Source organism: Physella acuta, unplaced genomic scaffold (genome assembly GCF_028476545.2).
Source record: "Physella acuta isolate Inbredline_101_S28 unplaced genomic scaffold, ASM2847654v3 ptg001406l, whole genome shotgun sequence".
NCBI lineage: Eukaryota > Metazoa > Mollusca > Gastropoda > Physidae > Physella > Physella acuta.
In genome coordinates, this window is record NW_026732921.1 from 25,794 (window position 1) to 45,959 (window position 20,166).

Sequence of the window (20,166 nt, forward strand, 5' to 3'; positions counted from 1 at the left end):
TGGTTTTTTCGGACTTTACTAAAGATTGGATGTATTTGATGTTTTTAATATTTTCGGTAACTAAATAAAAAAAAAAAAAAAAAAAGCAAAAACAATTTGGTTTTCACGTGTAATGGCGACATAAACAATTGCATCCTGCTATTGGATAGGCCGCCATAAATTTTATTGTACACATTGTAAGCTAAAAATAGAAAACTAGGTCATGGGGTTTTAAATTTGCATTGTTATTTAAAAACTTGATCTGCAAAGTTTTGTAAACAAATAGTTATCGATTACTAAGTTACTGTACAGTCAATCAATATTTGTCTTACGAAAGTGAAACATCCGGTTATAACTTAGTCTTGATGAAAATAAATAGAAATGTAGCCTTAAACTCAACAAATTATTTTCAAGTTCTCTGGATTTGCAACTTTTATAGCATTTATTCTAAAAATATAAAATTTCTAAATTAATTTTAGGCTTAAGTTTTTTTAAGGTCTAAATCTAAAAAGCACGTTTTTATTCCATGTCAACAACATTATGGAAGGAATCTCGTCAACTCGCTGGTGTCCATTAAAAATCTCGTATGTAAACAAATGGGAAAGTGTTATTAAACAACACAGCTTTATGCATTAACATCAGAATATGAGCCCCCGCCTATCATACTTGTATCTATCTCCAAACGATATAACATCTACACCAGCCAACCGGTTACAAAACCGGCATTTTCCGGCCACTGTTACCTTAGACGAGCCGGAGACCGTGCTGTGGCTCCTCGCCGGTCGCGCCCGCTTTCTCTTTCGTCGCCTGGGCTCCCTTTTTCTGGAACCTTCTGAACCTCCCGACAAGGACGAGAGTTCGGATTTCATCGAGGACCAGGACGACGAGCCTGAACATTTCGGCTTGTCGTCTTCGGAGCTACTTTTATCGTCGTCTACATCGAGCCTCTCTTTTTTATCCACGTCGCTGACATATTCGTCGTCGCTCTTATTTTCGCGGTTTTCATCAACACTTTCATTGTCTTCAATTTTGTCTTCTTCCTTGTCTTCATCTTTACCGACATTTTCCTCTTCATCATTTTCTTTGTTTTCATCATCGTTTTCATTACACTCGACATAGTCATCTTTTTCAAGCGTATCGTTTTTCTCAAGGTCAGGCTCGAGGTCATCGCTGTAGCTGTCGAGGTCTTCTTTGTCATCTTCAAAATCATCGTCATGGTAGTAGTTATCATCGTTGTCATTTTCACCGGGTTCTTGTATATCATCTTTCACCTACAGTAAAAAAAAAAAGTAAAAAAAATTTACTTTATAAGTAAAGTTCCTCTTACGGACCTATAGATCCATAGGGCTGATGAAAATATTGTTTCTTTGCCATCGGTTTATTTAGGTAATGTTATCGTCAGCACGATGTACAACCGCCTTAACTTTTCCCAAAATGAGTCAGGTACCCATCAGAGCTGCGTAGACTCAGAGACGTGTTGGGGTCCGGGTCCCAAGTTTGGGATCCGAACACGCGACTTAACCGTTACCAGTCTAGCGCTCTACCGCACATTCACGCGACATATGTAGCTTACAATCTACTTGTTTTGTTCCACTGTTTCCCCACCTACCTGCCCCGCCTCCATGAGTTCAATGACCTCCTTCCATCTCTCCTCAAGCAGCGTAGAATAGCCGTACCCAGCACTCACACTCGTCACAATTTCTTGTAGGGTTTGTGACAGCTGGGGACACACACACATTGTAGGTGATGTACACATGTGTACTATACACATTTGTAACATACACATTTATAGCATACACCTTTATAGCATACATGCTTGTTACATACACATTTGTAACATACACATTTATAACATAAACTTTTATAACATACACACATATAACAAACATTTATAACATACACATATAAAATATACATTTATAGCATATACATTTATACGATACATACTTATGGGATACACATTTATAATATACACATTTGTTACATGCACATTTAAAACATACACATTTTAAAATACATAAACATTGACAATATAATGCAACATCACATAATCTGAACATAATCCTCTACTGATTAAAAAAAATTATGTTTATAAAGCTGATCTCAGAAACAATAAAAGATATAAACATCCTCAGCCAGCTCATCCATTAATTAGGTCACACCAATCATACATTAATTACCTGCAGTCGGAATGTGTCCACATCGATCTTCTCGCCAGCCACGATTCCCGCCTTCTGCAACAGCTCTGTGTCCGTCACCATCCCGGCTACTGAGAAAAGAAAACACCAGACGTTCACGATTTGGTCAGATCGCGTGGTACAACATAAAGATTCATTAAGAATTTAAAAGTAATTTTCAACTCACGTCGATGGTGTTCTAGAAAAGTTGTATACACCAAGAAACAAAAATTCAGGATGATGTTTCCTGAATCAGACTACTTGTCTGACAAAGTACTGAACCCAAGACTAAAACACTACTCCACCTACAACTACACTAGTTAAGTCACCCAATGTTTACACGTCTTTACAACCAACTAAAACAACCAATCCTTTCCATTTAAACAACAATATATAACAGCCCCAACACAAAAACACATTTTATTTCTCGAATCCTACCTTGTCTGAGAACCCAAACAAAGTAAGCCCTGTATAGCTGTAAGACCACTCAAACGACATTAAAGTAAATAAAAAAAGCCCTATAAATAACAGCCCACTAAAACAGTGCAGGCACTCTAACAAAAACACAGCAGGCACTGTATATCTAAAAGCCCACTAAACCAGCCATAGCACAACAACCAATATTACACGAATAATCCCTTAACAAAGTAAAACCATACAACTACCCTAGCAAAACACACCCTCTATAAAAATCACCCCGCACCCCCTGATACTTACCCACGCTCCTGCAGATGTTGTTGACCCCACCCCGACCCCTCCACACTCTGTGTTACTCCCCAACGCTCCTGCAGATGTTGTTGACCCCCACCGACTGACCCCCACCTTCCACACACACCTCACGCCACTCACCAACGCTCCTGTAGATGTTGTTGAAGACCCCCACCAGCCTGTAGCCTGCCTCTGTCCTGCTGACCCCCCCCCCCCACCCCCCTCCACACCCTGTATTACTCACCAACGCTCCTGTAGATGTTGTTGAAGACCCCCACCAGCCTGTGGCCTGCCTCTGTCCGGCTGACCACCCCCCCCCCCCCCGCCCCACACACACACCCTGACACTCACCAACGCTCCTGCAGATGTTGTTGACCCCCACCGACTGACCCCCACCTTCCACACACACCTCACGCCACTCACCAACGCTCCTGTAGATGTTGTTGAAGGCCCCCACCAGCCTGTGGCCTGGCTCTGTCCTGCTGACCTCCCCACGGAGCACCTGCCCCACCTCCGTCAGCCGCCCCGCGTCAAATTTTTCCTGAGCGAACTCTACCACGGAGAGCGGGTCGACCAAGTCCTTCATTGACGTCCGACAGAGCTCCTCCATGGGGAAGATCTGCTTCAGCAGCCCCACCTCTTTGGGCAGCTCATCTGCTACTAAACTGAGCAGAGCAGACAGCAGATATTGCACGGGAGCACTGTCTTCAACTTCCGCATTTTCTTCATTTGTTATTTGTGTTTCATCGCCGATTTCGTTTATCTTATCAACACTTGTTCCTAGTTCTTCATCGAGTACAACCTCAACTGGAACATTTTCGCCAACCTCACCCCCACAAGTATCCCCGACGGTGCCGTTCTGTGGATCAGGTTCCAGCAAGTTTTCTGGTTTGTGCGTGACGTGGTAGAACACTTCAATCTTCCTCTGCTGATGTTGTGTGCCCGGGATGGTTTTCACAGCTTGTTTTTTCCTCAGTTTTTCAGCTCTCGCCTTCGCCTTGTGTATAGCTTGCTGTTGCTGCTTTTTGGCGCGTTCTTTATCCATCTTCAGCTTAGCTTCGGTTTCCGGGCTTTTCGTTGTTTCTTTTTTCACAGCCTGCGGTTTCTTTCCTACATCAACATGGTCGGTTTTATTCTTAACTACACCAACGTTTTCGTTTTTATTCTCATCATTCACAGTTTGCTGTTTTTTAGTTACCGATATTTTGTTTTCCGATTTCAAATTTTGTTTACTGCAAGCAGGGGCTGAAGCTGAAACAGCAGATTTTTGTTTATTCAAGTCTTTGACGTCTTTAACTTCCGCACTTTTTTGCTTCGTCACCTTCTGCGGCGTCTTTTGTTTCCATATAGACGAGGTACTTTTCGCACTTTCCAAGCTGTTGGCCGTCGACGTGATGCAGATGTTCTTCCTCCACTCCGTCACACGGTTCACGATTCGCTTCGACGTGAGCACATCGACCGGGTTCTGCGCGATGGACTTGCCCGCTTTCCGGGAGTGCTCGGACCTCAGCCTATCGCTCTGACAGCTGGAGCTGACCTTAGTCTCGACGCAGTTGTCCCCCTTCATCATGGCCGCGACGTGCCGGGGCGATGTCTTGGCGGCGGCGGTTGTCTCCACTTTGATAAAGTTCGACAACCTTCTCTCCCTGTCCATGACCTCAGCGTAGTACGGTCCTAAAGGGTCAGGGTCGTGGTATTCCTGGCTGAACAAATACGGGTGAGCTGTTCGCTTAAAAACAGACTCGTTCGCGCCTTTTTTACATCGTTTGAGATTACTCAAAAGTTCTTCCAGAACCATCTCCGTGATTAAAATTTTAACGCTGTCGGACTGCAAGCGATCTGAAGGCGTTTCTTTTTTCGCGACGTTATTTTCAACGAACGACGCGTGGTAGTTGTAGCAGGCGTTGACGATTTCGTTGATGAGTACGGCCTTGTCGTGGTACTCACCCTCACATGTCAGCTTCTCATCAAAGATCTGGTTGAACAACGTCTTAATGTACGCCGACAGCGGGACCTTCTTCAAAGAAGTGGAGTTTGTTTTAGACAAAGCTTCAACATTCACAGACGCGTTTTTTCTTAAATCTCTTGCAGGCCCGGCTCTGTTGTTACAACCATCGGGAGTCTTCTTGTGGGGCGTGGTCTTCTCGGGGGGATTCAAGGCCGTCAGGAAAGTGGTTTTGTTTTTCTGGCTGCTCCGGATTTTGCCCAGCAGGGAGTCGATGATGACCCGCGCCCTGATTTTGTTGTCGTAGTCCTCGTTGATGACCAGCGCCCCCTCCACCTCCATCTTCATGTGCTGTTCCACACCGGAAACGACCCCGACCAGGTGTTCATACAAACAGCTGGACACATCCTGCTCGAAGCAGACGGCAGGGTTCAGTATTTTATTCCCGGATTGGTCCATTTTTTTGTTGGCGCTGCGGTCGTGGGGGCTGGACGGAAATTCTTCCGGGGAGGCGGAAATTATTTTCTGTGAGCTCTGACCACGGACCAGGTCGTTGACCCTCAGACAAGGTAGAGACCCGATCTCCACGCGATAGATGATTGAGCCCATGACACGGCTGATGATGATCTCGCACACGTCTTTGGCTGAATAGGATCCTTTCTCTTCGTACCGGGTGCCGTCTGCAACACACACAACAGAAACAAGGTGTGAATATAAGATTTACATGTCGACTACACTATGGTACGTTTAATAAATTATATATTTCGACAAACGCCCGTAACAAAGAATCAACATACACCTCCAACAAAGTCAAAATATACCTATAACAAAGAATCATCACGTCATACCACTAACAAAGATTGGACACGTAAAGAGTCAACATATGATTCCAACCAAGAGTCAACATAGACCGCTAACAAAGAGTCTATGAATGTTACATACAAGTTAAAAAAAAATGCATTAAAAAGTTTAAAAATTAATTCTCTTAATCTAAAACAGCAAATCATAATTCACACAACTTTAAAAAAAATGGTATCGATAAAATTTATTGAAAAGCAAGAATAGTACTGATAAATTATGTCTGAGCAAATTATGCTGTTCTGATAAATTATGTCTGAGCAAATTATGCTGTACTAATATCGCTCTCTCCTTCTCTCTTGTACTATCGTTACTGGCTCAATCTCTCATTTGCCAGCCAGGAAGTAACTTAGGAAGAAGAGTATTTAGCGTACCAGTGTCAGCTGTCAATACACATTTAGGCTTCCACCTACGGCCGCTAGTCCGGGATCCGAACTTGACACTGTCGGGTTAGCGATCGCACGATCTACCGCTAGACCACGCCGCCCCTTACGAATGTTACTTCCTTCCTTCCTTATACGGAAACCGGCTCAGAAGGTTGACTTCCATTAGCCAGGCAGGCCTCAGTGCGGCAAACTCTACCATAAGACCAAGTATCCCACACGTCGGTCGCTACTTCCGTTGGCTCTCACCGGGCTTTACTTCCCCACCCACCAGACGCGTGACGTGGGGACGTCGTCCTACCGCCTGGTACCCGGCTTGATCGAGGGGGGCGTTCAGCCGTTCTTTGAGCCTAGCGCATACAGCAGCTCTACTCGGCCAGATCAAAAACCTCTAGCTGCTGTTGGCTACCACTAGCCATTCCGCACCCACTAGGGGGGGGGGGGTCATGAGCTTGGTCCGACTAGTGGCACACATCCGAAGCCACGCGAAGGCCGCAGCTTAAAGTCAAGATATCTGGTTAGGGTCGAGAGCAAACCCCTCTTGGTTCCCGGCAGTCTTGCACCTCTCCCCCCCCCCCACGCTAATATGTAGGGGACTTGGGAGTCCGACGTACCAGGCTCTCCGGAACGAATGTTACTAAAGGAAATTAAAAAAAATAACGAGGCGCACGACGGGGAAGCAGCTGGCAGAGGCGGGAGTGTTATGAGGGACTGCCAGGAAAATTGCCGGTCTAACAAAAGAGTCAATATATACCTCTAACAAAGAATCTTCACATATCATTATCAAAGATTGGACACGTATCTCTAACAAAAAGTCAACATATATATCCAACAAAGAGTCAACATATACATCCAAAAAGAGTCAACATATACATCCAACAAAGAGTCAACATATACATTCAACAAAGAGTCAACATATACCTTCAACAAAGAGTCAACATACACCTTCAACAAAGAGTCAACATATACCTTCAACAAAGAGTCAACATATACCTTCAACAAAGAGTCAACATATACCTTCAACAAAGAGTCAACATAAACCTCTAACACATAGTTAACATAGACCGCGAACAAAGAGCCTATGACATACAAGTAAAAAAAAAAATACTCATTAAAGTTAAAATATAAATTCTCCTAATCATAATTCACACATTAAAGTTAAAATATTCACACATTAAAGTTAAAATATAAATTCTCCTAATCATAATTCACACATTAAAGTTAAAATATTCATACATTAAAGTTAAAATATAAATTCTCCTAATCATAATTCACACAACTTGCAAACAAAAAAAATTGCTATCAATAAAATGTGAGGACAAGCGAAAATAGTAATTAAATTATGTGTGAGCAAAGTATGCTGTACTAGTATCGCGCTCTCTCTATTGTCTCTAGTCCGGGATCCGAACTCGACACCTTCGGGTTAGCGATCGCGCCGACTACCGCTAGACTACGCTGTCCTTAACGAATACCGCTAAAGAAAGTTTTTAAAAAGGCAGGGCTGTTACGGGGGGGGGGGCAATTCCCGGTGACCATAAAAGTGGAGGGAGCTTTCTAAAAGGGACCCGGGTGTCTAGGGCAAAAAAGGGAAAATATGGTTATCTATTACTCTAGAAAATAACAAATATCCCACCCGAACGAAATAGATTTTATGTAGACAGTGTCCCGTCGTCCCCCCCCCCCCCCCCCCGCCCCGGAAATTTTAGTCCGCTACCCAAAAATTTCGTGCCCCTCACCCCCGGAGAAAAAAATATCTAGAAGAAACAATGAATCCAATGCCACGATAATCTCACCTTCGAAGGAAGTCTTCGTGCTGTGGAAGTTGTCCATGATGCCTTCCAGCCTGGCGAAAACTTTGTCCACTGTCTCAATCGGCAGGTCAATGACCGAGCTCTCCTCCGTGCCGGCCACACCCCCGGGGGTCCACAAACCCTGGGGGGTGACACAGTCCTCGATCTGTTCTTTCAAAACGCTGAAATCATTATGCGCCGTCACCAACATCGCGACACTCACCATCTTCTCGAGCTGTTCTAAAGTATTCCTACGTCTTGACCACAACGTCTTGTCCATTTTTCCTTCCACCAAAACCGCCAACGTCCTTAAAATGGTCAGCAGGCAGGACTTCATCAACCGAGTCAACAGCAGGGGCGTCACCACAGAGAGGACATTGTGAGGCTGTCCCCGAACCCCACCCGCGTCCATCCCCATCCTGCTGATGCTCTCCACCATTTTGTTCAACATCCGCACGGATCTCAGCAGCTCCTCCATTTCCAAAATGGCGGCAGTCACCAGCTGTACGGCGCCGTCCAGGTTGTTCTTCAAGGCTGGGATGCCGTGTTTCGTCTGCCCGATGATGAAATCAACGACATCAGGCACGTCAAGTTCTTTCTTTAGCAGGGCGTGTCTCAGGGCCCATAACTTCTCGTGGTAGTTGGAGACTATTCTGAATTTTGGGGGAAAATTGCGAGATATTTAATTTAACAGGTGACTTGAAACCGTGGTTTTAAACTTAAAGATGAATGAATGATTGGGTAAGGGAGTAGGGGGGGGGGGGGGGTAAGGCATTAGCGTGAAAAATCGGAAGAAATGAGTTCATTAAGGCCGTCAATTAACCGTTTTAATTTGTTGGCAATATGTTTAAACTGAATGTTTCACCCAATTGTTATTATAAAGTAGTTACACTTTTTATAAAGTAGGTCCGTGGGAAATAGAGTTCACCCGTTTCTGTGACCTCCGCATATGAGGGATAGTTTTGGCAAGACGCAGCTGTCCACGGGTTACCAACTCGAGTCTATCTAGGTAGCTCACGAGAGCTCTACTATGCGACCACATCGTCCCATATAACAGTTATAACGCTTTTCACATTTTCTACGTAAACAAAGATCAAAGATGGTACATCTGTCTCATAAATGTGGTTTTGTTCGCTTCCATTACCATCTCACCGTTACCCCGGTATAAACATTAACTGAATGAATTAGATATTCTAAGTTTTTGATTGGTTCGCATACTTCTCCAACACAAACACGGTACAGGCGACATAGTCGGCCATCTTGGAACTCATCAGCTGTGTTGCTTGTGGCGTCACCAGTGACTCGCCAATCTCCCGGCAAGCGGATATGACCTCACGTTTCACAACCTGCGTCACATCCGGTGGGGTCGATGGAGATCCCTGATCAGCTGTTAAAAAATTTACTTTACATGGTTACTTTAAACAATAACATCTTTAAAAATTAGTTATACGTCCAGTAGCTTCTTTTTTAAAACAGCTAGACCAGTGATCTAGGCAGGAATTTGTTGGGGGTTGCGGATCGAAGCCCTCCATAAATACATACACACACACACACACACACACATATATATATATATATATATATATATATATATATATATATATATATATATATATATATATATATATATATATATATATATATATACATAATGTAGCAACTGAAGACATTAACGACATCTAGATCTCGCCGTCACCAACAACAGTGACGTAATGACTTATGATGAGAGGAATGTCTTACTGAAGGCTCATGCGACCCCACCAACACCCCAACTGGACACGCCACTGAACTAGACTATGCCCAACCAAGAAACTACTCGTCAGATCACGGCTAAACTCACCCTTAGAGAAATCACCCGTTAGACCTATGAAAAAAAACCACCCTTAGAGAAATCACCCGTTAGACCTATGAAAAAAACCCCACCTTTAGAGAAATCACCCGTTAGACCTATGAAAAAAAACCACCCTTAGAGAAATCACCCGTTAGACCTATGAAAAAACCCACCTTTAGAGAAATCCCCCGTTAGACCTATGAAAAAACCCACCCTTAGAGAAATCACCCGTTAGACCTATGAAAAAACCCACCTTTAGGGAAATCCCCCGTTAGACCTATGAAAAAACCCACCTTTAGAGAAATCCCCCGTTAGACCTATGAAAAAAACCCACCTTTAGAGAAATCCCCCGTTAGACCTATGAAAAAACCCACCCTTAGAGAAATCACCCGTTAGACCTATGAAAAAAACCCACCCTTAGAGAAATCACCCGTTAGACCTATGAAAAAAACCCACCTTTAGAGAAACCACCCGTTAGACCTATGAAAAAAAACCCACCTTTAGAGAAATCACCCGTTAGACCTATGAAAAAGCCCACCCTTAGAGAAATCACCCGTTAGACCTATGAAAAAACCCACCCTTAGAGAAATCACCCGTTAGACCTATGAAAAAAAACCACCTTTAGAGAAATCACCCGTTAGACCTATGAAAAAAACCCACTTTTAGAGAAATCACCCGTTAGACCTATGAAAAAACCCACCCTTTAGAGAAATCACCCGTTAGACCTATGAAAAAACCCACCCTTAGAGAAATCACCCGTTAGACCTATGAAAAAACCCACCTTTACTACCCATCAGACTTTTCCCCTCTTTGTCTGGGATGTACCCTGGATGCTTGCAGCGTTCTATCAAGGTCAACAGGAAACTGCTCACCAGGCCCGGCATGGCAGCGTGGACAGACTCTGGCACGGTGCCATCTTGACCTTTGTCCACCAACGTGTACACAAACCCCCGCACGACGTAGGAGTCTGACCTCTGAACCCGGCCTTTCCCCGGGTACCTCTGGCTGTCCCCCACGACTTCCTGGAGCAGATGTTTCGCCTGGGGGACACAAGATGGATGGCTCATGGTCATGTACAGTCTGTGAGGTAACTAACACTTTCTGTTTTATTACTAATTGAATTAACCTCGCTGCAGCTACCATTTATATTTATCTTGTACAATCTAGCATAGTTAAAACAGTTTTAAACCTGTTTAATACAGATTATTGAAATAGAATTTTGTCAAGCGCCAATCAACGTAAATTTAAAAAAATAAACCGCGAGTGATCTCCCCTAAACTTTCTCGAATATTCCTATATAAAACAACAGGGGATGGGAACTCGGGATATAGTTATGATTTTTAATCCATTTTAAATACATAAACTTTTTAAAATAAAATAGAATCTCATAGAAAAAAGTATTGCACACCAAGCGAACGACGAATAAAGATGTTCATAATGGTGCGCAATATTATTAGTACTTTATAAATTTAGATGCGTTTTTGAGAAATCGGAAATAGCGTAAATTAGTACTTCCCGTCAACGGAAATTACTCAACATTTAACAGAAGGTAGATAATTAGATCTTTTACTTACATGTGAAATGTCATTTATCTATCTGAAATAGTACTCAAGTTATAGGCTTTTGAAAAATTCAAAGTAGAAAAAGTACCACTTCCGGTTATCGGAATTCGCTCAAAAGTTGATACGGATCTACGATTTTGATAAAATACTTATATATGAAATTTCATCAACCTAGCTGTAACGGTACTCAAGTAATCGTGTTTACACACACACACACACGCAGACACACACACACAGAGACACACAGACATACGGACAAGATTGCAAAATTATGTTTTTCCGTATCAGTGAGGTGTAAAACGTCGAGATTTGTAAAAATCTCGATTTTTTTTTGCACGATTACAATGCTTTCTCTATACTACGTATATACGAGAAAGTAAAAATTGGCCGGCGAGTGTTTGCTATTGGATGATTGGCCTAGGAAGTCAATGCACAAAGCTGGAGCCCTAAGTTGAAAAGTGCCAATTGTTGCCCATGTATCAGGCCCCCTCTCTCCACAGCTGGACCTAAGGGGTGGGAGTTTACTTAAATAGCTTAGTATCAACTGTGTCGCAGTTAGTAATCCTAATGGGGTCCACCCGTATTTGATTTCTGAGCTTTTTTTCTCTCTCCAAGATGGGAAGCTCATCCCAGCTATCGAACCTCATCTGCCCGGATGAGGTGGAAGGGGGGGGGGGGTTTAAACTCGACACTTATCGGTTTAGCAACCATGACTGTAACCGGCCCGACCACGTCAGGGTACCTCAAATGAATGATGGTTTGCAGACCATTCGCCCACATGGACAATTGCCCGAATAAAATTTTACCAAATGAACAGATGCCTGAAGTCTGTTTGCCCAAACAAAAGATGTGTACCTACGGTTTGCCTAAAGAAATGAAATTCCGAAGACTGTCAGATTGCCGAAAATGGTTTTACAATATAATTGCACTAGATACACACAGCGGAAGTACTAAGTACTATTATGACATTAATGACAAACCGGATTATGCTGGCATTAAGCACAAACCGAAGGTTATTCGGATTATAATGACATCCTGCACAAACCGGAAGTACTTTAGATTATAATGACATCCTGCACAAACCGGAAATACTTTGTATAATGATGACATCCTGCACAAACCGGAAGTTCTTCGGATTATAATGACGTCCTGCACAAACCGGAAGTGCCTTAGACTCACCTCACCAGCCAACATGGCGATGGTCCTCCACACGTACAAGACCTGAACATCTGGCGTCTGTCTGACCTTCACCCCTGACCTGTTCATGCGGGCCACGATCCCGGCCACGAAGGTCAGGAAGACCTGCGTGATGAGCCCCACAAAGCTGGAGATCTGGTCCCCGTCCAGGTCCATCGTTGTGACCTTGGCCAGCCTCAGGTCCTTGTTGGTCCTCAACAAAAGCGCCAGGTAAGGGCGGATGAGAGCGCTGAGGAACTGTTTGGATTCATTGAAGCCGAACTCACGACACCTGTGGGGAGGGAGGGGTGGAAAGGGGCGGAGAGAAATATGCTTGACGTTGACAGATTACTAGTTAAATAATTAACTTGTTGGATATTTAATATGGTTAGTAATTAACTCATCGCACAATTAGCGGGTTACATTTTAAACTCGCTAAATAATTAACTCGCTACATAATTAACTCGCTATGTAATTAACTCGCTACATTATTAACTAGGTCATCATTAACTAGATACATAATTAATTAGATACATAATTAACTAGATACATAATTAACTATATACATAATTAGCTCGATACATCATTAACTAGAAATATAATTAATTAGATACATACTTAATTAGATACATACTTAACTAGATAAATAATCACTAGTGCGTAATAAAAAAAAACTATACCGACAAACTACCTGAATCGCATAACGATGGAATCAAAGACTCCGGCCAGGTCAGTGTCCTGCAGGTCAGACCTTTGGTACTGGAAGTCTGAGACTAAGAGATCAACAACGGAAGTTGCCAGACAGGACAGCTCAGCTGGTTTGATCTTGTTGGTGCCCATAGCTCTGGCCAGTTTGTCGATTAGCAGCACTACAATGCTCTCCCCTTAATAAAAAAAACATAGCAACAACAGATTGTTAAATACATAGTTTACAAACATGTTGAAATAAATATATACAAGGTGTTTTGTTTCTTTGCTTAAAAGTAAAATAGAAGTAGTCGTTTTGAGTGTTTCATGTTGATTGTTTAATTATATGTTTAATTATAGACAAATAGACACACCAAACAAATCAAAACAACAAACAAGCATACACACAAAAACAGACAAACAAGCTAACTAAATAAACAAACGAACACGCAAAACAGATAAAAACACCAAATAAATACATGAAACCAACACACCAAACCAACACACCAAGCCAACACACCAAACCAACACACCAAACCAACACACCAAGCCAACACACCAAACCAACACACCAAACCAACACACCAAGCCAACACACCAAACCAACACACCAAACCAACACACCAAACCAACACACCAAACCAACACACCAAGCCAACACACCAAACCAACACACCAACAAACCAACACACCAACACACCAACAACACACCCAACACACCAACCACCACACCAAACCAATACACCAACTAACACACCAACACACCAACAAACCAACACACCACCAACAAACCAACACACCAACACACCACCAACAAACCAACAAACCAACACACCAACAAACCAACACACCAACACACCAACAACACACCAACAAACCAACACACCAACACACCAACACACCAACAACACACCCAACACATCAACCGCCACACCAAACCAACACACCAACTAACACACCAACACACCTAGAGTGTCAAATCCTAGGTTCGAAGCTGTGGTGGCATTAGCTGACTGTGACGTATTGAGGGCAGCGGGCAGCAAGGTCATGCTGGAGATTTTACACTGTTGTATTGTGGGTAGGAGGGCGTTGACCACGTTAGCCGTCAGGATCAGGACCAGCTTCGTCTGGTTAGGTTAGGTTAGGTTGGGTTAAGTTAGGTTAGGTTGGATTAGGTTAGGGTAGGTTGGGTTGGGTTAGGTTAGGTTAGGTTAGTTTGGTTAGGTTAGGTTAGGTTAGGTTAGGTTAGGTTAGGTTAAGTTAGGTTAGGTTAGGTTAGGTTAAGTTAGGTTAGGTTAGGTTAGGTTAGGTTAGGTTGGGTTAGTTTAGGTTAGGTTAGGTTAGGTTAGGTTAGTTTGGTTAGGTTAGGTTAGGTTAGGTTAGGTTAAGTTAGGTTAGGTTAGGTTAGGTTAGGTTAGGTTGGGTTAGTTTAGGTTAGGTTAGGTTAGTTTGGTTAGGTTAGGTTAGGTTAGGTTAGGTTAAGTTAGGTTAGGTTAGGTTAGGTTAAGTTAGGTTAGGTTAGGTTAGGTTGGGTTAGTTTAGGTTAGGTTAGGTTAGTTTGGTTAGGTTAGGTTAGGTTAGGTTAGGTTAGGTTAAGTTAGGTTAGGTTAGGTTAGGTTAGGTTAGGTTAAGTTAGGTTAGGTTAGGTTAGGTTAGGTTAGGTAAGGTTGGGTTAGGTTAGGTTAGGTTAGGTTAGGTTAGGTTAGGTTAGGTTAGGTTAGGTTAGGTTAAGGTAAGGTAAGTTAAGTTAAGTTAAGTTAAGTTAGGTTAGGTTAAGTTAGGTTAGGTTAGGTTAGGTTAGGTTAAGTTAGGTTAGGTTAGGTTAGGTTAGGTTAAGTTAAGTTAGGTTAGGTTAGGTTAGGTTAGGTTAGGTTAGGTTAGGTTAAGTTAAGTTAAGTTAGGTTAGGTTAGGTTAGGTTAGGTTAGGTTAGGTTAGGTTAGGTTAGGTTAGGTTAGGTTAGGTTAGGTTAGGTTAGGTTAGGTTAGGTTGGGTTAGGTTAGGTTAGGTTAGGTTGGGTTAGGTTAGGTTAGGTTAGGTTGGGTTGGGTTGGGTTGGGTTGGGTTAGGTTAGGTTAGGTTAGTTTAGGTTGGGTTAGGTTAGGTTAGGTTAGGTTAGGTTAGGTTTGGTTAGGTTAGGTTAGGTTAGGTTGGGTTGGGTTGGGTTGGGTTAGGTTAGATTAGATTAGATTAGGTTAGGTTAGGTTAGGTTAGGTTAGGTTAGGTTAAGTTAGGTTAGGTTAGGTTGGGTTGGGTTGGGTTAGGTTAGGTTAGGTTAGGTTAGGTTAGGTTAGGTTAGGTTAGGTTAGGTTAGGTTAGGTTAGGTTAGGTTAGGTTAGGTTAGGTTAGGTTAGGTTAGGTTAGGTTAGGTTAGGTTAGGTTAGGTTAGGTTAGGTTAGGTTAGGTTAGGTTGGGTTAGGTTAGGTTAGGTTAGGTTAGGTTAGGTTAGGTTAGGTTAGGTTAGGTTAGGTTAGGTTAGGTTAGGAAAGGTTAGGTTGGGTTGGGATGGGTTAGGTTAGGTTAGGTTAGGTTAGGTTAGGTTAGGTTGGGTTAGGTTAGGTTAGGTTAGGTTAGGTTAGGTTAGGTTGTGTTAGGTTAGGTTGGGTTGGGTTGGGTTAGGTTAGGTTAGGTTAGGTTAGTTTAGGTTAGGTTGGGTTGGGTTAGGTTAGGTTAGGTTAGGTTAGGTTAGGTTAGGTTAGGTTAGGTTGGGTTGGGTTTGGTTGGGTTGGGTTGGGTTGGGTTAGGTTAGGTTAGGTTAGGTTAGGTTAGGTTAGGTTAGGATAGGTTTGGTTAGGTTAGGTTAGGTTAGGTTGGGTTAGGTTGGGTTAGGCTGTGTCTTTGAAAAATACTATAGGTGATTCAACACGTTGCCTATACCATTGCCCTGCAGTAAGGTTTACATAGTTTCTACGGAAAGGGTAGGGTGGGATTCCGATGCGATTAGTACATTTAAATCTAATTAACATAAAAGTTTAGCCATGATTATTAGTGTATTGTTGAGTTCAGATCCCAGACATTGCTCTGCGTGAAGTTGACGTAGAGCTGATGGGTACCTGACTTATGTTAGGGAAAGTAAAGGCGACTGGGGATAGTGCTGACCACAATATTGTTAAATGCCACGCATAGGCGTAGCGACCCTTCCCGGCGCCCGGGGACAAAATTTCGATTTGCACCCCCCCCCCCTCGAACTTTTGATTTACACCCCCCCCCCTCAAACTTTCAATTTGTTTTTCCAACCCATTTTGGCGCCCTCCTAAGGTCGACGCCCGGGGACGCTCGCTACGCCTCTGATGCCACGTTCACAGAAACAATAAACTCTGCTATATCCGCTCAATAGACTACTAAGCCAGGCCAGCGTATAACGCTAGTGTCCAGGGAACAGCACTGAGGTACCTTAGAACTATTACTATGCCCTAATCATCATCTTTTCCATTTCGTGCCCAAGACACATAGTACAGATGAAGTAGAGTTCGTCTATTTCAGCGACCTCGGTAAATGGTGGGATAGTGTGGTCAGCACATTTTCCAGCCGCCTTATTTTCCCTAACTTGAGTGAGGTACTCATAAGAGCTGGGTGGACTCAGGGACGTTCAACGGATTCGAACTCAATACCACGCCCTAATGTATTACGCTACTGCTCATCAAACGGCGCCGACGTACCCTGAAACTGCTGTCAGACATTCTTGTCTTCAGTCGGTGGACGCACTCTCGCACGTTATCGTCTGAATCCAGCTCCATTAGCTCGTAAGACACCTTCAGAAGGATCTCTCTCAGTTCCTGTCGCTTCTCTGGGGTCAGTGCGTCCAGTTGGATGGTAGCCTTAGACCGGCTGGTCAAGGGAGAGAGAGAGAGAGAAAGAAGAGAGAAGGCAAGAGAGAGAGAGAGAAACGGTTAATATAATTTGGGCCTCCATTTCGATTATTTTTTCTTTACAACATTACATTTTTTCTTTGATACTCCATATTCGAGATAGTAAAAATAAAGTTAAAACATATCAGTAAAAATATTGACCAAGAAACATGACGAAACAAATAGTTGGTGCCAAAAAGAATTAGACTAGAAACATTAAGAAACAAAAAGTTTGTCCTAAAAAGCGTATAAGTAAAAACATAAACCTAGAAACACTATGAAAAAAAGTTAGTGATAAAAAGGATTAGTAAAAAACAAAACCTAGAAACATTATGAAGCAGAAAGTTAGTCCTAAAAACTTATGAGTCATAACAGGTTTGGAAGCATTACAAAACGATAGTTAAACATTAAAACAAGAATTTGGGACTTAAAATGTAAAGTAACAAGCTGGAAGGAAAATTCCTGAGAAGAAAAAAAAAACTAATTAAAAAAAATACAGAAAAAGTAGCTCTAAGAAAATGGGTACCCACATATCTGGATGTACTAATATGAGCAAACAAAAACTAATGCCAAAAACATAACGAAACAAAAAACTGTAGACCAAATTATGGTTAATTAAAAAACTCACTGGATGTAATCTTTCCATGAGATGGCGTACAAGTACTCCCGTTTCTCGCGAGGGAAATTTTCAACGTCAAAAACCGCGTTGATGAAATCCATCCGTTTGTTGAAGACACCATCGGAGACCATATCTTCAGCCTTCTCTAAACACTCCAGTAGGAAGACCTCCAGCTTAGGTGTAGATAAAGGAAATTCTCGATTTTAGTTGAAATACAAATGCGAAAAACCTGATTCGTGTATACACTATGTAGTGCCGCGTTGAAATAAATTGTTCCTAAAATTAGGACTCAACATTTTAAATACGAAACGTATGACCTTTGACTAAAGGACCTCTAAAAAGTAATCATTAAAAATAATATTGCCTTTAGCATTTTCATTTCAGTCAATACGTACTTGAAATCTAAGTTTTGGAGGGAGGGGTTACGACTTTTGTGACAGTTTATGGTGAGGCGATGTGAGGTTAAGCGTGGTGTCACATTTTTGCATTTTAAAAGTGTTGTTTTTTTTAAGTTAGTATTTTCAATATTTGTTGTTGCGCATTGTTATAAAATTGGACTAATATAAATCTTACTGAAGTTTTTTTTAAAAGACAAAAGGAAAAATTATATTCTATGGAAAGTTGGAGAGCAGGGAGGCTGAGGTTTGACATCATTTTGCAGAGGGGAGTTAGACGTTTTCTAGTAATCGTGTAAAGATTGGGGGGGGGGGGGGGTAAAGATTTTTAAAAAGCGTGACGTAGTTTTAAAAAAAAACATTCAACCTAAAGACAACTCAAATCAGGTGAGCTCCCCAAGTCACCCCCTCACCCCATCCCAGTCATGGTGTGTCTGTGCCCCCCACCCCAGTCATGGTGTGTCTGGGCCCCCATCCCAGTCATGGTGTCTGGGCCCCCCCCCCCCACCCATGCCATGGCGTTTTTGAGCCCACCATAAAATCCACGTCCGCGGTCTCGTAATCATCGAAAGCTTCAAGCGTCGCCTTGAGTGTCCGCTCTACGATGATCATGCTGACTTTTTCCTTCTCTAGGTCGGCCAGGAAACGGCTCAGTACCTGCACGGAGGAGAGAGGGGGGGGGGGAGGGTGAGAAGGGGAGGATGAACAAGAGGGTAAGAGAGTGGGAGTGGTATGGCGAGAGAGAGAGGGTGGGAGAGACAGGGTATGAGAGTGAGAAAATGAGAGGATGAGTACGAGGGCGAGGGTAAGAAAATGAGAGAGAGAGAGAGGGTGAGGGTGAGAAAGAGTGGGCGTGGGCGTGGGAGGGTGAGAGAGGGGGGTGAGAGAGATAAGACGGTGGGAGATTGAGAGTAATGAGAGGATGAGTGTGAGGGTAAGAAAATAAGAGAGAGAATAAGAGTGAAAGAAATAAGAGAGTGATAGAGTTACATATTGTGAGACTGAGAGAGCGTGAGAGGGTGAGAATGAGAGTGAAAGAAACGACAGTGAGAGAGTGTGAGGATGAGAGAGTCTGTATACATATATATATATGCCATTATGATATATACATGACGTACCACTCGCACGAGGCTGTCAGAGAAATAACTGGCATAGTCGGACATGTTTAACATCAGAGCGTCCATGATCCCCGTGGCCAACTTGATCAAGAGACAGGCAGGTAAATGTTTCTTCCCCAGGCAGAACACAAGCCTAGGGTAGGAAACGTGAACATGGTACCAGAGTTTCTTCCAATCTCTTCGGAAATTTTTTTACCGCCCCCCCCCCCCCCCCGAACGAAATGAAATGTATATAATTTATATAGAAAATATATACTTTTAATTTTAACAGTGTCCGCCCCCCCCCCCCCCGAAGAAAGTTTACCGCCCCCCCCCCCCCCCCCCCGAAAATTTTAAGTGCCCCCCCCCCCCCGGAGAAAACAGTCTGGAAGAAACACTGCATGGTACAGTTGTGGCTTTACCAACATCGTATAATTGTTAACATAAAGAAGTAAAAATGTTGAGAAGACGCCGGTACAATAGCCGAGAATATGAAGCCGGTACAATAGCCGAGAACATGAAGCCGGTACGATAGCCGAGAACATGAAGCCGGTACAATAGCCGAAAATATGAAGCCGGTACAATAGCGGAGAACATGAAGCCGGTACAATAGCCGAGAACATGAAGCCGGTACAATAGCGGAGAACATGAAGCCGGTACAATAGCCGAGAACATGAAGCCGGTACAGTAGCCGAGAACATGAAGCCGGTACAATAGCCGAAAATATGAAGCCGGTACAATAGCCGAAAATATGAAGCCGGTACAATAGCGGAGAACATGAAGCCGGTACAATAGCCGAGAACATGAAGCCGGTACAATAGCCGAGAACATGAAGCCGGTACAGTAGCCGAGAACATGAAGCCGGTACAATAGCCGAAAATATGAAGCCGGTACAATAGCCGAAAATATGAAGCCGATACAATAGCCGAGAACACGAAGCCGGTACGATAGCCGAAAATATGAAGCCGGTACAATAGCCGAGAACACGAAGCCGGTACGATAGCCGAGAATAGGAAGCCGGTACAATAGCCGAGAACACGAAGCCGGTACAATAGCCGAGAACACGAAGCCGGTACGATAGCCGAGAATATGAAGCCGGTACAATAGCCGAGAA

General features: G+C 43.1%; 1 protein-coding gene across 1 annotated transcript in view; it reads right to left on the reverse strand.

Moving 5' to 3' along the window:
* Nucleotides 1-20,166, reverse strand: part of LOC131927465 (uncharacterized) — a 43,896-nt gene that overhangs the window by 5,404 nt on the left and 18,326 nt on the right. Inside the window, exons 17-30 of the mRNA XM_059283151.1 lie at nucleotides 19,074-19,206; nucleotides 18,490-18,612; nucleotides 17,570-17,733; nucleotides 16,753-16,921; nucleotides 14,064-14,223; nucleotides 13,101-13,293; nucleotides 12,413-12,701; nucleotides 10,453-10,711; nucleotides 9,059-9,227; nucleotides 7,844-8,493; nucleotides 3,288-5,489; nucleotides 2,160-2,248; nucleotides 1,589-1,699; nucleotides 723-1,250 (exon numbers count right to left, since the gene is read on the reverse strand). Coding sequence (XP_059139134.1) covers nucleotides 723-1,250; nucleotides 1,589-1,699; nucleotides 2,160-2,248; nucleotides 3,288-5,489; nucleotides 7,844-8,493; nucleotides 9,059-9,227; nucleotides 10,453-10,711; nucleotides 12,413-12,701; nucleotides 13,101-13,293; nucleotides 14,064-14,223; nucleotides 16,753-16,921; nucleotides 17,570-17,733; nucleotides 18,490-18,612; nucleotides 19,074-19,206 — 5,239 coding nt within the window. The remainder of the gene's footprint in view (nucleotides 1-722; nucleotides 1,251-1,588; nucleotides 1,700-2,159; nucleotides 2,249-3,287; nucleotides 5,490-7,843; nucleotides 8,494-9,058; nucleotides 9,228-10,452; nucleotides 10,712-12,412; nucleotides 12,702-13,100; nucleotides 13,294-14,063; nucleotides 14,224-16,752; nucleotides 16,922-17,569; nucleotides 17,734-18,489; nucleotides 18,613-19,073; nucleotides 19,207-20,166) is intronic.